At 39.1% G+C, this 22,154-nt stretch overlaps 2 protein-coding genes across 2 annotated transcripts in view; both read right to left on the bottom strand.

The window, feature by feature from the left end:
* LOC127526327 (gastrula zinc finger protein XlCGF7.1-like) overlaps positions 1-22,154 on the bottom strand; it is a gene marked incomplete at its 3' end in the record, with an annotated part of 246,987 nt that overhangs the window by 218,893 nt on the left and 5,940 nt on the right. The window lies entirely within an intron of this gene.
* Positions 555-22,154, bottom strand: part of LOC127525821 (gastrula zinc finger protein XlCGF26.1-like) — a 98,986-nt gene continuing 77,386 nt past the window's right edge. Inside the window, exon 3 of the mRNA XM_051921619.1 lies at positions 555-2,029. Within this exon, the coding sequence (XP_051777579.1) occupies positions 849-2,029 (1,181 nt within the window). The 3' untranslated portion in view covers positions 555-848. The remainder of the gene's footprint in view (positions 2,030-22,154) is intronic.

Genomic DNA, 22,154 nt, shown 5'->3' with positions numbered 1-22,154 from the left:
GTGTTTGTTTTTCGGTCCACATTTCATTTTTCATATCTCAGACTGCATTTCTTGGTATTTTGTTTCTTTCTTGCCTCTCCATTCTTAGGACCGAGTAATAACTAGGAACTAATACTTCTGTTATCCAGAATTTCTTACATCTGGTTTTCTGGCCTCTGTTTTCAGTCAGTCAGTATTGCTGTGCCACAAGTGACCTGCACCTCCTCATTTTCCATTGTGCTGTCTGAGTTGTGGTCCCAGTGTCTTTCTGGTGCTGGTAAGTTGTACTTCTTGCCAAGTATTCAGCGAATGAGCCTGGCCACTTTGTGGTGCTGTGCAGTGTATAATCATCAGCAATCAGTACCTCGCACCCAGTAACAAGATGTGGGGCAAAAGTGATAATTATGGGTTATTTTTTTTTTTTCGATTTTTGATCTGAACCGCTTTGTGTCCAAGGCACTGTTTTGTGCACGTATGATGAGGCGTACATCTTTTGGTCTTAATTCGCCCCTCATAAGCCATGCATGAGTAAGTTCTGTTACCACCTGAGGCTGCTGGAGGTGGGCAGTTTACCACTTTACTTGCAGTTTCCCCAATTAGATCATTTTTGATTTCAAATAACTTTTTGAATTCTTTCTTCTGCTGCTTAGCCTTGTACTGTGTTCATCTGTGGACAAGGTGGGGGAGTTTCTGTCATTTTTTTCTCTTGTGTGAATTCTTTGATGTTTCTGAAGACTGTTACTATGTGAAAACATTTTGCCACATTCAGAGCAGCAAAATGGCTTCTCCCCTGTGTGAATTATTTGGTGGCACTGAAAAGTGCTTCTATGTGAAAACTGTTTACCACATTCAGAGCAGTCATACGGCTTCTATCCCATGTGGATTCTTTGGTGGTTCTGAAGATGGCCTGTATTTATAAACTGTTTACCACATTCAGAACAGGAATAGGACTTCTCTCCTGAGTGATTTCTTTGGTGGCTCTTAAGATGGCTGCTCTGTGAAAACTTTTTGCCACATTCAGAGCAGCAATACGGCTTCTCTCCTGAGTGAGTTTTAATGTGTATGTGAAAATTACTACTATAAGAGAATTGTTTTCCACATTCAGAGCAGCAATATGGCTTCTCTCCAGTGTGAATTCTTTGGTGGCTCTGAAGACTGCTTCTCCGTGAAAACTGTTTACCACATTCAGAACAGCAATATGGCTTCTCCCCTGTGTGAATTCTTTTGTGGCGCTGAAGCTGGCTTCTTTCTGAAAACTGTTTACCACATTCAGAACAGCAATATGGCTTCTCTCCTGTGTGAATTCTTTGGTGGCTCTGAAGACTGCTTCTCCGTGAAAACTGTTTACCACATTCAGAACAGCAATATGGCTTCTCCCCTGTGTGAATTATTTTGTGGCGCTGAAGCTGGATTATTTCTGGAAACTGTTTACCACATTCAGAACAGTCGTACGGCTTCTCTCCTGTGTGAAGTCGTTGATGCCTTTGAAGATTACATCTTATTGAAAACTGTTTACCACATTCAGAACAGCAATATGGCTTCTCTCCTGTGTGAACTCTTTGGTGGCTCTGAAGACTGCTTCTCCGTGTAAACTGTTTACCACATTCAGAACAGCAATATGGCTTCTCCCCTGTGTGAATTCTTTTGTGGCGCTGAAGCTGGCTTCTTTCTGAAAACTGTTTACCACATTCAGAACAGCAATATGGCTTCTCTCCTGTGTGAACTCTTTGGTGGCTCTGAAGACTGCTTCTCTGTGAAAACTGTTTACCACATTCAGAACAGCAATATGGCTTCTCCCCCGTGTGAATTATTTTGTGGCGCCGAAGCTGGCTTCTTTCTGGAAACTGTTTACCACATTCAGAACAGTCGTACGGCTTCTCTCCTGTGTGAAGTCGTTGATGCCTTTGAAGATTATATCTTATTGAAAACTGTTTACCACATTCAGAACAGCAATATGGCTTCTCTCCTGTGTGGACTCTTTGGTGCCTTTGAAGTAAGAATCTTATAGAAAACTGTTTGCCACATTCAGAACAGCAGTGGAGTTTGATTCCTGTATAAAGTATAAAAGAAAAAATTTTAGATTTTAACCCAACGTTTTCATATTGACATTATCTTACAACACTAAATAAATATTGATTTAATTTATGAACAAACTTTGATAAGCATAAGCAATCATTTGACTTAAGTAGCGAGTGATTAGAGACTCAGCTTGTTCATTTTTGTTATTTGTATTTCAACAACTCTCCACATAAGCACAGTTATTGGAGCCAAGACGTTAAAATAGCAAAATAAATAGATCACATGTGATAGGAACAATCAACAAGACTATTGTTGATTTTTGTTAAATACATTACAGAATGTCATCATCATGTTGTCATCATATACTTGAAATATTATAACATTATATATTGTTAATTATTGCAGGTAGAAAGTAGTAATCATCACCCATCATGACATTGGAGAGAGTCATGTCAAGTATGTGAAATGAACTTGTACACAGAATGTGTCTTAATATTTGTAAACAATTAGTCCAAAGCCACCGACTCCACAATAATTTTAGAATCTGATTTTAAAAAGAGGCTGTGAATAGTAAAGCAAAAACATTTTACTATACAATGAGAACAGAGTAAGATTTAAATGAATAAAACACGCAGGTCACTGAAAAATCCCAGAGACCCACATGACACCTGACCTGAAAGAGCAAACTGGACACTTGTGGCCGAAATGCAAAATATACTTCTGTCTTCATACCACCTGTGGCAGGGGCTTTTTCATTGCAAATGGATTTTAAAATGCATTTATTTATTTTATATTTTATTGTAATCATTCTGTACAAATGGATCAATTTTTACAAAAAAATAGGATTGAAAACAAATCAAACCCCACCCCTGAGAAGGAGAGCATGGCCAGAGGAGTAATACTTAAAGCTTGTAAACATACCTACATTGTTGAGTTTAATAGGGCAATAAAGATAAATGAAGAAAAAGAAATGCGGAGATAATTATTTCTCTTATTCTAAAATATTATTGATTAGATCCTGCCAGGTTTTGAAAAAGTTCTGTACAGATCCTCTAACTGAGAATTAGATTTTTTCCAATTTCAAATAATATAAAACATCTGTTTCCCACTGACTTATCAGAGGAGAGTTAGGATTCTTCCAATTTAACAAAATAAGTCTGTGTGCCAAAAGTGTAGTGAATACAATCACAGCTTGCTTGTCCTTCTCCACTTCAAATCCATCTGGAAGAACACTAAACACAACTGTTAATGGGTTAGGAGGGATTGTGACCCCAAGGCTGTCTGAAAGGCATTTAAAAATTTTGGTCCAAAATGATTTTAATTTGGTGCAGGCCCAAAACATGTGACCCAGTGAGGCAGGAGCTTGGTTGCAGCGTTTGCAGGTTGGATCTTGCTCTGGAAATATTTTGGACAGTTTTAAGCGAGACAGAGGAGCTCAATGTATAATTATGAGTTGAATAATTGTATGCTTTGCGCATATGGAGCTCGAGTGAATTCTCTGCATTGCTACCTTCCACTCCTTTTCTGATATATTGATTAAGAGATCTTTTTCCCAATGTCCTCTTGGATCTTTGAAAGGAAGGGACTCTAAAAAAATTTTATATATTGCAGAAATGGTGTCTAAGTCCTCAAAATTGAGCAGTATTTTTTCCAGCATGGTGAAGGGTACGAGATGAGGGCAATCGGGCAGGTTCTGTTTAACAAAGTTTCTAATTTGAAGATAGTGAAAGAAATGTGTAGCTGGAAGGTTAAATTTGGAATGTAATTCTTCAAAGGATGCAAAGATATTGTCTATATAAAGATATCTGAGCAATTTAATTCCAAATCTTTTCCAGATATTAAAAACTAGATATGTTTGCAAGGGTTGAAAGAGGTGGTTCTCCTGCAGAGGTGCCACAGATAAAAGATTTTCCATCTTAAATTGCTTTCTAAATTGGTTCTATATTCTGAGTGAGTGAAGCACAATTGGGTTATCAGTATATTGGTGATAACTTACATTTATTGGGGCACAGAGCAGGGAATATAAAGAAATACTGCAGGATTTTACTTCTATTGCAGACCAAGCCTGTGTATGTTCATCTATTTGTGTCCAGGTTTTTATAGCTTGTATGTTTGCTGCCCAGTAATAAAACAGAAAATTAGGTAGAGCCATGCCACCTTCTGCCCGATGTCTTTTGTAGGGTCACTCTTCAGATATGTGAATGTTTTGGGTTCCAAATAAATTAGGTTATGGTTGAATCTAATTGCTTAAAAAATGATTTATTGATGTAAATTGGAATGTTTTGAAATAAAAAAAGAAGCTTAGGAAGGATATTCATCTTAACAACGTTAATTCTTCCAGCTAGAGTGAGATGAAGGGTTGACCATCTATGCAGGTCTTGCTTAATTTTTTCAATAAAGAGCTTTACTTGTGATATTTACCCCTAGGTATTTAAACTGATTTGCTATGGTAAAAGGTAGGGTGTCCAATCTAATATTATATGCTTGAGAATTCACTGGAAAGAGTATACTTTTATTCAAATTAATTCTTAGACCAGATATCTTTTGAAATTCTGTAAGTGCTGTTAAAACTGCAGGCACAGTGTTTTCTGGGTCTGATATATATAAAACCATATCATCTGCATATAGAGAAATTTTTTGTTCCAGTCCTTCTCTGATAATCCCCTTTATCTGATAAGAATTTTGACAGTGGACCGCCAGTGGTTCAATGGCGATTGCAAACAGCAGTGGTGACAAGGGGCATCCTTGTCTGGTGCCACGTTCTAGTTTAAAGTAGTCTGAACAAATTTTGTTAATACAAACTGAAGCTTCTGGATTGGTATACAGTAGTTTCATGCACAAATATTCGTGCCAAACCCAAATTTCTCTAATGTAGTGAAAAGGTAGTTCCATTCAATCATATCAAATTCTTTTTCTGCATCCAATGATAACTCTGGGGTGTTTGACTTTGCTGGTGAATATATTACATTAAACAGGTGTCAAAGATTGGAAGATAAGTGTCAGCCTTTAATAAATCCAGTTTGATCTTGTGATATTACTGAAGGCAGCAATTTCTCCATCCTTCTAGCTATAATTTTTTAAGAGTATCTTAACATCATTATTCAGGAGTGAAATTGTTCTGTATGATGCACATTGTAACAAGTCCTTATTTTGTTTAAGAAAGACGTTGATTAATGCTTGATGAAAGGTTTGAGGTAGAATTTGATTGTCTCTAGCTTCTGTAAATGTTGCCAATAAGAAGGGAGCTAGCTGAGTGGAGAATTTCTTATAAAATTCTACAGGGTAGCGATCAGGGCCTGCTGGTTTGCTGCCTTGAAGTGACTTTATAGCATCTAGTAATTCTGATAGGGTCAGAGGTTTATCCAGTTCCTCAGCACTAAAAGTATCTATTTGTGGTATCTGTAATCTATCCAGAAATGCATTAGATTGTTTGTTGTCTTCTTTAAACTCAGAATATAAGGTTTTATAGTAGTCTCTAAATGTGTGCATTATATTTTTATGGTCAATGATTTCATCTCCATTCATGTTGGTGATTACTGGGATTGCATTGCATACTTCTTGCTTGTGGATTTGTTGAGCTAAAAGCTTATTAGCTTTCTCTCCGTGTTCATAGCAATGATGTCTTGATTTATACATGAGTTGTTCAGTTTCTTTAGTTGTCAAGATGTCGAGTTCTGGATGCAGAGCCTGCCTTTTCCTATGAAGAGCCTCATTTGGATGCTTGGCTTGTTCTTCATCTATTCTAGTAATTTTCCTTCTTAGCTTGGACACTTTCTTGGTTTCTAATTTATTTCTGTGGGAAAGATAAGAAATAATCTGTCATCTTAGGAAGGCCTTTAGAGTTTCCCAGAGTGTTCCTGTAGAGACCTCAGAGGGTGTATTCGTCTCTAGGAAGAAGCTGATTTGTTTGGATATAAATTCTGTACAGTTTTCGTCTGCTAATAGAAGTGGGTTAAGACGCCATCTGCGAGGTGAGTGTGAGAGGCATAATGATTTTAGCTCCAAGACCAGAGGTGCATGGTCGGAGATAACAATTGTGTCCTATTTGCAAGATTTAATCGTAGGCAAGAAATTATTATCTATAAAGAAATAATCAATTCTTGAGTAGCTATGATGCACTGGTGAGTAGAACGAATGTGTTCTTGAGTTTGGGTTTAGAAACCTCCAGGGGTCTGATAAGTTGTGGTCAGTTACAAACTGTGTAATTGTGTTTGCAGTGTTAGATGTTGTCCCCCCTGTGACAGGAGTCCTATCTAAGAGTGGATTTAAAACACAATTAAAGTCCTCAGCCATTATAATTTTATGAGTGTTCATATTGGGAATGGATGCAAATAGATTCTGCATGAATTCCTTATCGACATTGGGTGCATAAACATTTATCAAAATCATTTTACAGTTAAATGAGTTGCCCATGACCATCACATATCTACCTTCAGGATCCGATACTACATCTGATGCTACAAATGAGACTGTTCTGTGTATGAGAATTCTCACGCCTCTAGTTTTCTTTGTAAAGCTAGAATGGAACATTTGGCCAGTCCAGTCTTTTTGCAGCCGCAACCGATCCTTGCTTAGTAAGTGGGTTTCCTGTAAAAATATTATTTTAGTGTTTAAGCCTGTTAGGCGAGAGCATACTTACTTTCTCTTTAATTCGTCATTCAGGCCTTTAACATTCCAGCTCACAAAGTTAACTGTCCCATCATGGAGACATTGATTCTGAATTTTTTTATGTCATTTTATAGTCTTAACTGGTAGTGAGGCAGTGTTACTATTAATTTCCAATTTCCCCACAAGTTATTGCCATACAGCCTACTGTTGTGTTGTTATAAAGATAAGGATTAAAAGGACAGATTAGATATAGCCAGCTCTCTTTCTCTCTCCCCCCCCCCCCCCCCCCCCCCCATTTTGCCTCCCCACCCCACGTGAGGCTAGACCCCACTTCACAATGTCCCGGTCCTCTGACATCCCGAGAGATTGAGTACATCCAAAACAAAACAAGCCCTCAACCCCAACCCCAACCACCCACCCACGTTTGAGAATTGAAAAGTAAAGATATCTATTGCAGCTAAAGTCTAAATACTATCTGCCAAAAATATAATCATTAACAGACTAAGCTTAAAATTTAATATTTTAAGATTGCTGAAGATGATAATAAAATAATGAACCCTGGGAATGGTGTTAAAAAGTGATCTAGTATAAGCCTAGTAAATCCTAATGCAATAATAGTAATAACAATAAACCAAGAGTATGATGTTAAACAGTCTCCTTTACGGTAGTAAAAAAAAATTTTTTTTAAATTAAAAAAAAAAAAAAAAACACACAAACCCTACTTTAATTACTTCCACACACACACGTCTATAACTGTAACTAAAACATAAACATAAAGCATCCAAGTAGAGAAAAGGATGTATTATAATACCCTTATCTTTACAAGTGGATCAGACAGCAGGTGATATCTCCTTGCCATGCCACGGCAGGGTACGGCTCACTATTGTCTTTCAAAAGAGTGTCGGGATCACTTGATTCCTTTTCAGCTTCATCCTTGCTGGAAAATGCGTAGTATTGGCCTTGAACATCAACTTTCAGTTTGGCAGGGTACAAGAAGCTGTATTTGATATCGGCTTTCTGTAACCGTTGTTTAATGTTGTAGAAGGCTGCACGTTTAGCAGCTGTTGAAGGTGAGAAGTCAGGGAAAATACAAATGAGATTACTTTCAAATATCTCTTGCTTGTGTCTGAGAAGTGCCATCACATCAAGCTTACATCTTAAATTGCTCAAAGCGAACAATAAAAGACCTAGATTTAAAAGGTATTTGATCCGCTTATGAGATAAGCTGCTGCTATCTCGGTATCTGATTTAAAGTCATCTCCAATTATTTTAGAGAGTAATTCTACTGCAAATTTCACTGGGTTTGTACTTTCACGTTTCTCAGGTAGACCTTCGATTCTAATATATTATTCCTTCAGCACCCACCTTCCAGGGCCGCAAGTCTGTCTCCGAGTTTTTTGCATTCGGAATTCGCAGCTGTAGCTTTTTCATCAGCATTAGATGCCAATCGTTCCACCATTTCAATTCGAGCCGTGAATGCCTGCTTAACGTGATCCAGCAGATCGGCAAGTTTTTTCAGTTTGGATCTATTTTCTTCAATGTGTTCCTCTAATTTTACCACTACAGTATTCCCTCGCTACTTCGCGGTTCACTTTTCGCGGATTCACGACTTCACGGGTTTTTAAATACAAGTGATTGCCCGCCTATCGCGGAAGTTATGTTCCAGACCCATCAGCAACAGGAGAAAATCCGCGATATAGAAAGACCATAAAAAAAAAAACATTTTTATAGTTTAAGCCTGTTTTAGTTTGGGAAAATGGTTCCAAGGTTGTAAGAGAAAATAAGCAGGCAGGAATCAGAGAGGAAAGGTCCAATACTTCAATTGTGTTTACTTGTTCAAATATAATATCAGTTACATACAATATAATAGCAATATACATGCAGATATAGGAATTGTACTATTGACTTACAGTAATATATATATATATATGACTTATACTATACTTACAGTAATATCAAAAGACCCAGAGCCATCATCCTAGACCAGTAGACTGAGGGAGCCCGCATGTCAGTCTCGTCAGAGGATCAACTCGTGAGCCTGGTCCAATACCGGGCGGTGTGCACGTTCCCCACGGTTGAGCTTCCGAAGAAACTGAGGGCGGAACCTTCCCTTATATACTAATTGAGTGTCCTTACCCAAAATGGCTTACGTGTAAGCAGTGTATACAGAAGTGGTCAGTTTCAGCACACACCCTTCCACGGGACGCAGTATTGTTTTTCTTCTACTTGGCCCTCACTGAGATGGTGCCTAGTATCAGAAGACACACAATAACAAGCGTTGCTTGCAATGAAGCCCCTCGAAGTGAAAAACAAGTACATGGCCTTGACTGTATTCCCATAACATTCTGAAACTCTTTATGAGAAGCAAGTTTTTGCACATTCTTTCGCTATCATCCCAAACATTCCAATCTTTGTAGCTGGTTTTGCACTGAAGCGACCAACCCCGTCTTACTCCTTTATTTTATCCCTTCTCCTGTTACAGAGAAAACCTTTTTATTACAATCGGTCCCTCGCTCAGCGCAAAATCAGCAACCTTGTCTGTCGTGCTCTATTATTAATTCGTTTTAAAACACAAAACACATAGCAATTAAATATAGTCATTAAAGCAATAATAATAATAAGCAGCACCAAAGGGTGTCCGTGTGCAACAACAGGTAAAACGTGATATCTACACAAGGTTATCATAGTGGTAACATTATATTGAAACCAATACCCATTACATATTGTATCATTACACCTAATATTTTCAGGTTTAACCGTTAACCATAAGCTACTGCTAATGTTCCATATATCTTGCCATATTTGCATAGTATTAGTCCTTAAAGCCATTTGCATGTTATTTTTCTGTATCTGTGCTTGTAATATGTTAAAAGTGCATACAGTCCAGTTCATGAAACTTGAGACATTTAGCCATCGAATGTCATTGCTAGCCATGATTATCCAATCTGAAGCGCGTTGCTCCCAGTTTACTGTTTGCTGATGAGAGACCATGGACTGAGGTAACCACCTAGCCATTTGGTCTGCCACTTTGTGAGTATGTCGTCCCACATTCTCAAGCTTGTTTGCAGTTATTTCATTATCTATGGTGTTTAAAGTTCCTAGGGTGGTGCCAACCCCTCCTAAGAAAGTGTTATACCATGCCCGTTTAGCACGCTTACACTGTGGCAACAGTGGAAACGTCACTTGCCATGTAACCTTAGTCCTTTTTGCTGTCGTAGAAACAAGTTTACATGTGTCAATTATTGGTTCTACATGTGACTGTCTCGTTATGGGGGTTCTAGCCCACACGGCTATAGCAAGCATTGGTATAGTCCTGTTAATAATTTCAGTTGCATTGATCCAGCCAATGGGCCCAGTCTTATTAGAGGTGTATTCGCCTGATGTTGCATTGACCTCGCACTGTACCTTGGAGCCGTTCCAGGGCCCCATACACCAAGTTACTTTCGACGTCCAGGTAATATTTAAGTTTTCAGAGCACTCAATCAGATACTTCTGTGGTTTTACCCCCGGCACCTTCAAGTTCGAGGAGTAGATGGTGCACCCGTCACCAGTCGTAATGGTGAGGACATGGCAAGACTGATTCTCTGGACACGTCGTGTTCTCCTGCCGTCTAGATTTAGTGGAATTGTTCCACCACCATCGGACCTGAGTCGTCTCCGTTGCCTCGCCTCCTAATGTGGTGGCTCCTACTTCATTCAGAACACCCCCAATTCTGTAAAACAAGAACACAGTATGTTGCACCCACTCCTCTCCTCCTCCTAAAACAGAATTTATGATTACGATACTACCTATTTACATTGTGTTAATTCTAAAAAAAAAAAAAAAAAAATTTTAACTTACACTTTAGCTTTACCCTTAACAATTTCATGCTGCATGTTCTAATTCTTCAATGGGATATAAAGTCCTTCCTTTATTTTTCCCTTTTCCTTTACCCTTGGCTTTCTTTCCTCCTTTCTAGTGTTTACTCTTGCGCCGGTTTTTCTCCTTATCTTAACATTACCCTGTGCATCAGTAAAAAGTCTGCAACGCATCACGGGTTTAGCCTGTAGAGGCAGAGGGTCAATTACCGACCCTGCATCAGGTCCGTCATCATCCTCATAATCATCATCCCAAATGTTACCGTCCCATTTTTCAGGATCCCACTCATGGACGTTAACTGCGGCTACAAACGCTTTGATCTTCGCAACATCCGGTCTGCGCTTCTTTTTCGCATTCACCTTGGCTATGCAAAAGGCTGCCTTTTCCGACATCCCCTCGGCTCTCTGTACCCGCGGCAATAATACAGCTACCTGGGATTCGGCCATTGAGGCCCACCCTAACGCATCCGCCAAGTCCATTTGCATTTTCTTAATCTCCCTTTCTTTTTCGTCTATCAGACTATCCAGATTTTTAACCGCAGTTAGCAAAACCCACCCTCGCGTCTGCAAGCCCATTATGGGTTCCTTTGCAGACACCTGACATTTCTTAAGCGCGGCTAGCACATTCACTGGTGTTGGGGGATCCAAGCTCTGCCAATATTGTGCTAATCCCCCCCCACATCTCAATTCTCTGGCGCAGTCTTCCCATACTGTTTCTTCCCAGCCGGGGAGAGGTAAAGGAGCTGCGCCAGGGTTTTTATCCTTTTTCTTAAACATCTGTGATTTCCTTTGCCTCACTTAATAGTTCAATATTTTACCATATTCCCCAAAATCCTGCAACCGACTACGCCAAAATGTTTTAGTTTGGGAAAATGGTTCCAAGGTTGTAAGAGAAAATAAGCAGGCAGGAATCAGAGAGGAAAGGTCCAATACTTCAATTGTGTTTACTTGTTCAAATATAATATCAGTTACATACAATATAATAGCAATATACATGCAGATATAGGAATTGTACTATTGACTTACAGTAATATATATATATGACTTATACTATACTTACAGTAATATCAAAAGACCCAGAGCCATCATCCTAGACCAGTAGACTGAGGGAGCCCGCATGTCAGTCTCGTCAGAGGATCAACTCGTGAGCCTGGTCCAATACCGGGCGGTGTGCACGTTCCCCACGGTTGAGCTTCCGAAGAAACTGAGGGCGGAACCTTCCCTTATATACTAATTGAGTGTCCTTACCCAAAATGGCTTACGTGTAAGCAGTGTATACAGAAGTGATCAGTTTCAGCACACACCCTTCCACGGGACGCAGTATTGTTTTTCTTCTACTTGGCCCTCACTGAGATGGTGCCTAGTATCAGAAGACACACAATAACAAGCGTTGCTTGCAATGAAGCCCCTCGAAGTGAAAAACAAGTACATGGCCTTGACTGTATTCCCATAACATTCTGAAACTCTTTATGAGAAGCAAGTTTTTGCACATTCTTTCGCTATCATCCCAAACATTCCAATCTTTGTAGCTGGTTTTGCACTGAAGCGACCAACCCCGTCTTACTCCTTTATTTTATCCCTTCTCCTGTTACAGAGAAAACCTTTTTATTACAAAGCCTTAAAATACCCATCCCACATGCTTTAAACACATGTAAACTTATAAAACACACTTTTTTAACACATATGATATGTGGATGTCGGGCTAAGGATATGAGTAACATCTCACTATTATAAAACATTTTAACTTCACGCAAGACAAGACAGTGAGACAGGAAAATAGGTGATGTACACCTAAAAGCCTGATTGTACAGGCTTTTAAATTATTGACACGCAGAGCGACAAGCAGCACAAAGCCAGCACAAAGTCCACTTCTCCTTAGCATTCATTCAGCTCCACACTCCCTTGACAATGCGAAGTGGCAGGAGCGTGCTGCGCCTCCGGGGAGGGGGGTTTGAGCGAACGTGCGTTCAGCCCTCACACACCCCCCACTCCTCCTCCTCCTTCCGAACGCGCAGAGCGACAAGCAGGCATTTTGGCAGAAGCAGCACAAAGTCCATTTCTGCTCTGCTCAGAGTTCAGCTGCCCCCCTTCACAAAGCAAGTGCAGACACATCGACGTCTGATCACTGCGTGCAGTGTGCAGTGTTGGTCTGCGGTGTTTAAGAATGTAGAAAGGGTTTAAGAGCATAGGAAGTGTTTATAAGAGCATGGGAAAGGTTAACAAGAGAGTGAGAAAGGTTTATAAGAGTGTGGGAAGGGTTTATAAAGCCTTAAAATATGCATAAATAATAAAATAAATATAGGTCGCTACTTCGCGGATTTTCACCTATCGTGGGGAGCTCTGGAATGTAACCCCCGCGGTAGGTGAGGGATTACTGTATACCTTTAAAGGTCGCGTCAAAACAATTAAATAGACGCATTTCCAAGTTTTTGTTATCCTGACGCAGCTCCTGTTGCAGTTTCTCGTTTGTCTTAAGCAAGTCACTTCTTTCCTTCTTCATATTTCTCTGAATGTCTTTCTTAAGCTCACTTACGGCCGTAGCCGTGGCCAATGTTATGATCATTTCCTTCAGTTCGGACACATCGTTTTGGCTTTCGTGCTCCGCGGGTGGAATTGCAGCCCCTGTTACAGCCGATGCTTAGGGCTCACGAGGAGTAGAAGAGAGAACATACTGCAAGGCCTTTTCTAGTTTCGAATGATCTTTTGAAATCGGCGATCCATCAAGACCTGCATTACTTGCACCCTCGCTCCCATTTTCGCTCTCGACTGGAGACGATGCAGTGGAGCGGGGTCCTAGGAAGTCTGAGCATTCGTCTGCCTGTTCCAGGTCAGTCTCCGAGAAGCCGTACCTCACACTTGGGCTTGATGTCTGTCTAGATTTTGATGTAGCTTTAAGTTTCCTTTCTGGTTCTTTCTGACCTCCCTTCTTGTTACTCATGTTTATATACTGTAGTGGAAGCTCCTCGGGTCGGGTAAATACAGGATACCTCAAAATAATAAAACATGTGGGAAAATAAAGCCGCTGCTAACGGAGCTCCGCTTCAGATGTCCATCTCCTGTAACATACGAGACCATCTCCTCCTAAAATGCATTCAATGGATTTAATCTCTTCAGCTTAAACAGGGGAAAACAGGGAAAAAAAATACACCTTATTATAATTTCCAAGCAGCAGTTAGTGATGTTATCTATATCTGTACTATCACTATATTTTTGCTCCACCTGGGACATGGAGGCTAACAAATCTCATCTGTGCAGTCCAAGAGCTCACATCTCATTCAGTTTAGCACCAGAGAGACAGCAACGAGTGCGCATGAAATTAATTCTCAACTCTGCACAAGATGGTCATTTACCTTCTCTCTGATTTGCGGTATATCGAGCTTGTGGACTGGATAAGAAAAACACGGCTGTATTTAAAGGCTTATTCAGATGCTTCAAGATTGTCAATATTACTGTATGCCGAGTGAGAATATTATTTGGAGGTATTAGCAATGGTCAGGCCTTTAATATGCTCTTCAATAGCGAGTCAAACACAAGGTGGATCTCAAAAAGAGTGTTTAGCATTATAAATCCCTTAAGTTTAGCAGAGGTTTGTTTAATGAAATCCGCATGAAAATGCTGTCGAGGGGAGAAATAGCTAAAGTGTAATGCAGCGGTGGTCAGACAACGAGGACAAGAATACAAATACATCAATTGAGTTTAGATCCATAATAAATCTGGCAAGCGCCTGTGAAAAGGGAGGAAAACGCTGATTAATCAGGGAAGGTGATTCATTGAGCAGGGAGTTAAAAAATGCATTTGCACCCATACCAATGATTATTTGGAATATAGACAAAGAAAGGAAAGGATGAATATAATGTGTTATTCTATTGAGGTGGGACATAGACTGCAACACAGGCCAGTTTTCTTCAAGCAATCTCCATCAACACAAAACAAAACCTGCCTTCTAAAACACCTCCAGAATCAAGAACCTTCAGCGGTACAGCACAGTGAACTCGGCCCAAAACTCCATGTTATTTTACTAGTGGCCGAGAAGGACACTGCCACACACTAACAAGTGGAGGGAGCTCAATAAATGTCTTTAACCAAAAGAAACGAATCTTGAAAACAGGCTGTATCAGCCTAGCTCAAAGATAATAAATCAGCAACACTTGAATGCTTGCAAGTAGAAGAGAAGACACTGAGATTAGACAGGAGAGAGGAAAACAAAGAACAGCAATAAAGGAGAAGTGTAAATGAAATACGTTACAAGGTGCCAAACGAGTTAACCCAGTAGCCCCACCAGTAGTCATGTATAATGTAGACAGTAGTTCCAGAACCCCACCACTAACCCATATATGCAAAAAACTAAACCGAGGTCTCTCAAATAAAAACACAGGAAAAAATCAACAGGTTATGATTATGAGTGTGCAAACATGGAGAGAGCTCAGTAAACAATCCCATCCTCACCTCAACATTCACAATACAAGAGTCAATGAGGTGAAAATATGAAAAAACGCATCTGAAGATAAATATGACATGCAAGAAAATATTAAACAATTGTGGGTCGAGAGTATGTGGAGCATGAAAGGTCCTGACCTCTCACAACCGGCAATGACTCTCTAAGCACATGTGTATGTACACACACATGAAATACACACATGAAAAATAGGAAAAAGTAGCCATTATGAATTAATATTCAGGAAAATGTCCAAGCAGTACTGGTATATCATACATAAAACAGTCAAAGCGGCCAAACACCAGCGACATGAAGGAGTCAAGGACACTGAGCGCCTGTTGTGTGTCAGTGAAATGCCGCTGCACCCCTGGGAAGGAAGTCTGAAACTTTGTCAGACAAATCAGGAAAGCAGAAAGATCCATTTGTGGAGCCTTTTTGATCACCAGAGATGAGGTCTTGTGGGGTTGGTGTGGTGTTGACTTAACAATTGGGAGTAAAAGTAGACCTTCCATCCTTCAAAATTTACATTTGAATTTTTGTGTGCATCTTTCAGAATAGTAACTCAGTCAGAACTGGACGTAGACATGTCACTTTGCCTGGTATGTATTCTATGTGCCCGGCCTGAAATTAGAAATGGTTGAAAACCAAAAAGCCATTATTTCTTCATAAAGCCAAACATTTTCCCACTCTTATTATATGGAACTCAAATAATTCTGATGTTGCCTCTCCTCGATCCATCTTATTGTCTATAAAGTTTCTTATGGGGAGCTTGATAAAATAAAAGGAATGTATTCTCTGTGTCATGCTGCTCCACTTGAGTACAGACCTGAATAAAAGCTGACAGGAGTTTCTGTTTTTGTTTCTAATTTCTACAATATCACTAAGGAAATTAGATAACCTCCTCTCTTCTGAAGTATTGACGGTCAGACTTTGGACTCCATTTTGCTCCGATATAAAGGCTGTCAGCTGATTAACAGTGGAAACTGCTCCAGAGTTATCAGCCGCCATACCATCCTCAAACTCCTCTGGGCTTTCTTCACTGGCCCTGAATGCAAAGAACCAGGGTGCGTCTTCCGATCAGAACAATTAATTTGTCACATCAAAAAGCACAAAAGGTATATTGATGCTCTGATGAGACATTTTTTAGATTAATTGCAGGATAGTGGCATGGAGTGCTCTTACAACACAGCCATTATTCAAATGAGCATCATGCGGACTTCTAAATGCAAAATATATACAAAAATAGCTCATTTAAATCACTAAAGCAATACAGAAGAATGAACAAAGTGAAGAATTAATGCACTGACCCACAGGAGAACCAGTAATCTAGGAGAAAATTATAAGATGAAGAAACCCGAGATCTGAGCCATTACTCGTATCAGTGTCTGCTCTGGATGAGGAGTGGCAGGTGAAACCAGGACTAGTCAGCTTTATCACACACCGGTCTCACTTATACAGCCCTTTATAATATTCATGGTTGTGCACTGCACTAACTGAAATTAAATGTGTTGCGTTTTACTGTGTATTACATTTAATATGAGTTCATGTATGCAAAAGAAGTCTTCTTTAATTATTCATTCTGTGGGTTTTTATTAATCAATTGCAGGCATCTGTCACCGTTTTGATTTATTTAATTCACATCAGCAGATGTTCCTACTAGGGGTGGGCGGTATGACCAAAATTCTATATCACGGTATTTTTCTAAATTATCCCGGTTTCACGGTATTCGACGGTATTTTTTTCCCCATGCATGAGTGGATGTTAACCACATTTTCCACTGCAATTACTGGCTAAGAATAACCTATTCCAGTGTCAAGAGTATTGTACATTGTACAAAAAAAACATTTTAATGTGCACACAAGTATTAATACAATTTTGGATTGCCTCATAAAGTGATAGTTTTCAAGGGGGTGGCACTAATGGAGAAGGTATCACATTGCATGACAGATGCAGTCAAAATATAGAACCTTTTTAATGAACAAATTTTGGAAAAACAACATATTTTCAACCATACAAAGAGGCATTTAGACTTAGTAAAATATCCAGAAGTGCTTGTCAAAAGTTGTATTGCACCGAATATGTCTTAGAAAAGGAATAAATAGTAAATATTTTTGCAAACCAACTACACTTTCTGTTAATGTTAACAATCTCTGTCCACTGACACGTTAAAGTGACTTTTTAAACAACTTTATCATCATTAAACTGCATAATATTTAAACTAATAAATAATAACAATAAAATAAATAATAGTAGTATTACTGATAGTTGCACTATTACTTCAAGACTTCAAGCCCAGGTGCATTACACAGTATTCACCAAATTAAAATAAAATAAAACAAGTGCAACTTGGTGATGACATCTTTACCAACTGAACCATCATTTAGGCAAACTGCATTAATATGGACCTTGCTTCAAGCTAAGCTATACAGGGAAGAAAAAAACAAACTATATGTCGAGAATAAAGTCAACATTTCCACTTTATTCTCGCCGTTTATGTTGAGATTAAAGTCGACATTTCCACTTTAATCTCATAGTTTACTTCATAATTAAAGTAGAATGTCATAAACTAAACTTCTTCCTAAAATCAATGTTTAATTTACTAGATTTTGTCAAACCCCGTCATAAATTAATGCAGCACATTAAATACTTTGTGTTGCGTTCCCCGACCCAGTTGTTAATCACTACGCTTCTTAAACTGACTTCCTCCGCACTAAGAGGAGACAGCGATCACCATCCAGATATCCACTCACTTCATGATATTCCTGCTTTCTGAAAATTTAGAATGCTAAGATAAATACTTGATATCATTTTCATGATGCAATGCATTAAAGCAGGTATTACACATGCATGGTAGTGAGGCGGTAGTGCTGCTCCCTCGCAGTAAGGGGTCCCCAGGTGTATGTTCAGTGCAGAGAACTTTATGGCAGGTGTGACGAGGCTCCAAAAAACTGGATGTATGAATGGGTACCGCACATGTTTACCTTAAATATTGTGTAAATGTTAGCTTTGTGATCTGGTGGTCGAAGACACAAACACAGAATTCAATGGATGTTCTTCTGAGCGGTCTATCTTTATTGCATGCATGCCGTCTCTATCTGACGTACCAAAACCCCAGTTCCTGTCCTTCCTTTTTCTTTCACCACATAACCAATCACCACACGATAAACGTCTTTCTGAAATTAAAACTAGTTATAAACTTGGCCCACGGAGTGTTCAGAACTTTACAAATATCTTTGTTATACATTTTTAATTATGCCATCCATTCAGAGTTGCGTCCATCTCTGAACGAGTCGCCAGCACATCGCAGGATGAATACAAGCAAAACGTACACTAGCAGGGTCAATATAGCACAACAAAACCCCACATCCTACATGACTTTGAAAGGAAACTGAAGCGCCGAGTAAACCCACCAGAAAAACATGCAAATGCAAGGCAGGCACGCGGCTGTGCCCCCATATGATTAATGCATGCCTTAATGCATTTCACCATGAAACTTATATTAAGTATTTATCTTAGCATTCTAAATGTTCAGAGAGCAGGAAGATCATCAAGTGAATGTTTTCTGTGCGGCGATCGCTGCCGGCGCCTCCTCTTAGTGCAAGAAGAAGTCAGTTTAAGAATCACTTAACACAAACCATTTAATGTGCTATATAACTTATGACAGTGTTTGAGAAAATCTAGTAAATTAAATATTCATTTTACGATGAAGTTTAGTTAACGATGTTCTACTTTAATGACAAATGTCGAGAATAAAGTCAACATGTCGTCACACTATTACACATTACCCAGGTACATTACACTGTATTGAAAACAAATAAAACAAGTACAACTTGGCTTGCAGTATTATCCAGTAGAATAGAAACAGTATTTACACATCTGACGTTTTAAAACTAAAGTATCTCCAGGCGACGGACATGACTCCTTTTTTTTGGCAAAAGTTCTTCTGTTCATCATGTTCAACTTTATTGTCGGCTTCAGTTTCGGAATGTTCTCTGTCCATTTTCACCGTGCAATACCTACGCTACCGCTACCTATTTGGTGGTGTAGCAGTGAAAAAGAGCCCCCGCGCAACAAATCTGTGTTTAGCGGTGTAGCAGTGAAAAAGGTCCCCACTTGAACAGTTTCCCGCTGCACCACGTTCCGAATGTCGTTTAGGCAATTTAAACCGGTGTTGCGGTATAAGAAAAATCCATATCATAAAAAAAATAAAAAACGGTTTAAGGTATGAACCGGTATACCGCCCAGCACTAGTTCCTACTAAAATTACATGAAAGGCTTCATTCTTCAACTTGTCAGTTTCCCTTACTACTGCTATCCTCCAAAGACTACTAGGGCTGTCATCATGACAAACACCAACAAGCTCTTGTCCAGAGCTCCTTACAGTGGTCTTTACTCCAGAGTTCTTGAATATGGTCAATTCAGACTCTATACCGCAAAGATAATAATGTGTATACTGTAAATAGTAAAATGGCAAAGATACTAACTGAGAAGAAAATAATCAGGGGATAAAAAAACTATGAGCCAAATGGAGAACTGAAAGTCAAACTGAAAGAAAGTACATATTTCATAAATGAAGAAATCAGAAAGAAAACACTCTGTTTAAAAACCACAAACACTTCTGCTTATTGCAGACTTCTTCTGCAATTTCAAATACTCCAGAAATGCCCAAGTCAACCTTAACACAATCACCAATATGATGTCACAATAATCACATGATTTTTATGCAGTAAATCTTTACTAAACACAACGTGATACTCATGACAATCAATAAATAATAGAATAACAATCTAACACACCAAGACTTCTCAAGTGCGCATGTAAAAAAGTCCAATGAAAATCTAAACTCCACCTTTCAATGACTTTCTCTTTCCATCAGCTGCAATACAGAGCTAGCTGAGCAACCTGAACATTTACCATTAAATGATAGACAAGTCAAAGCCAGAGAAATTAAAACTTAAACAATACTATAGTAAAGCACAAAAATGCCTGCTACAAGAGAGAGGGAGATGAAGCAATACATAAAGTGAAGAGCTAAGGCAACAAGAAGTCCTTAATTTTCTCTCAGTTGACTGCAGCTCTATTAGAACAATCTGGATGATAACAGGCCATTCAGCTCAACAAAGCTCACCTGTCCTATCCACTTAATTCTTCTAAAATAACATCAAGTCGAGTTTTGAAAGCCCCTAAACTCCTACTGTCTACCACACTACTTTGTAGCTTATTGTGTTTTCTGTTATTCTCTGTGTAAAGAACAACATCTTAATGTTTGTGCAAAATTTACCCATAACTGGTTGCCAACTGTGTCTCCGTATTCTTGTAACACATTACAACACAAACAGGCCAGGCACAAGACTTTTAGCTAAAGATGCACAGAGACAGACACTCGGTTGGATTAAGCAGCTCCGAGAATGTGTTGCTTAAAACCTTCAATTGAATTTAAATTGCTTTACAGATGCAAGAAAAAGTGTGTGTACCCTTTGGAATCTCCTGAATTTTTGCCCAAATTCCACCTGAGAATGTGGTCTGATCTTCAACTACACAACAATCACAGACAAACAAAATCAACCTGAACTCATAACACACAAACAACTGGGCTGTCAATGCTGAACACGTCACTTAAACCTTTACAGTCCTGTGAAGTCAGGTGTTCAACCAATGAGAGGAGACTGGAGGTGTGGCTTAGAGGCACTCAGACAAATAAAAGGAAAGTAATGTGGGTTCTTGCAAAGCCGTCTCTTCTCGATAAAGATCTGCTCATGAACATACAGAAGAACAACATAAGAAATGTAACAGACAAGAGGAGACCATTCATCAGTCCATCAAGCTTGTTAGTTTAGCTAACAGTTAAGCTGTCCCAACATCACATCAAGATAACTGTTTAAGATTGTCAAGAGGAGATAATAAAGTGAGAGGGAAAAAAAAGGCTGGGAAATTATAACAAAGGGCGATAAAAGTAAATCTGGGAGAGCAAATACAGGTATTTAAAAGAACATCTTAGCTTATTTAGTGCTTTCAATATTTTTCAAATATTACTTCCCCTTTCATTCTGATTATGTAATTTCAAGTTGTTTATATTGTGTTGTTTATTAATTACCCAAATATCTTTGTATTTTGTGGGTGAGACCCTAAGAGGTGAGGTTACACCAATATCACTCCTCAAGGACCACCCCCAGCATATATATTTGATATCAGAGAGGTGGTCCTTCAGTTATTTAATGACATTTGATGAGTGCTTTATTATAACTATTTAAACCAACAATCCATTTTGGGCCTGTGCATGCTGAAGCCTCCTGATGAGTTTGGGGTCAGGCTGCCTGGATTGAGACCTATCTAAAGATTGGCTAGTGAAGGTCCTAAGGCCTCATTTATAAAGCTTGCATACACATAAAATTGGACTCGAAACATGTGTATGCAACCTCCCATACAAACATTAGGATTTACTAAAGAAAATTGACAGGGGAACAAATGTATTTACAATAACTCTGACCCTTACATACACAACATTTTAGAGAAACTGGGAAATTACGACACCCTTGATCAAGAACGAAAAGGCAGCCAAACTAGCTAAATGACGAATCGCAAGAATAATTCAATTCACCAAGCTGTTATTATAATGTGCACTGATGTGACAAACATGGCACCTCAAAAATTAGAGCTATGATGTACAAACTGTATTTTAGTTCCCTTAAAGAGAGCCAATGATATATACAGTATTTGAACTGAAGAAATTCTACTTTGTCATTACTTTATATCTGCTAGTTGATGTTACTTCTCAGGGAATTGACCGACACCTCAACAGTATCTCAGCCAAGCTTCACTCCATTATGCCTGCTGTGCTAGAAGCCATCAACTGACTGCTGATGCACTACATGTGCTTTTTGTACAGTATGGGTGTACACACATAACACATGACATGTTTTTGCCAACACAAAAAGTCATTCTGCAGCCATGTCCATCTCTCCTAACACAACTGGAACACTTTACTGCACTCATATTGCAAAAAGGGCACCTAGCAATATCGAAACTGCTTTTGTTAACCGTAAGCAGTGACATTCCATTTATACACAAGTCATCCAAGATGTGGCTAACAAATGTCACGTCTCCATGGCCTCACTCAAACCACGATTCATTTATTTTGAGACAAAGTAGCTTTGATAGACGTGATGATGCTTTACATGGTGAAGTATCTGTTGGTGAAGTAACCTGCTGAACTCTCAGTGTTTCATATGACCTGACCTATTCATTATAACAGCAAT

This window comes from Erpetoichthys calabaricus, assembly GCF_900747795.2.
Source record: "Erpetoichthys calabaricus chromosome 1 unlocalized genomic scaffold, fErpCal1.3 SUPER_1_unloc_10, whole genome shotgun sequence".
NCBI classification, from domain to species: domain Eukaryota; kingdom Metazoa; phylum Chordata; class Cladistia; order Polypteriformes; family Polypteridae; genus Erpetoichthys; species Erpetoichthys calabaricus.
Note: the sequence above shows the minus strand (reverse complement) of the source record. Positions and strands in the feature narration are given on the sequence as shown.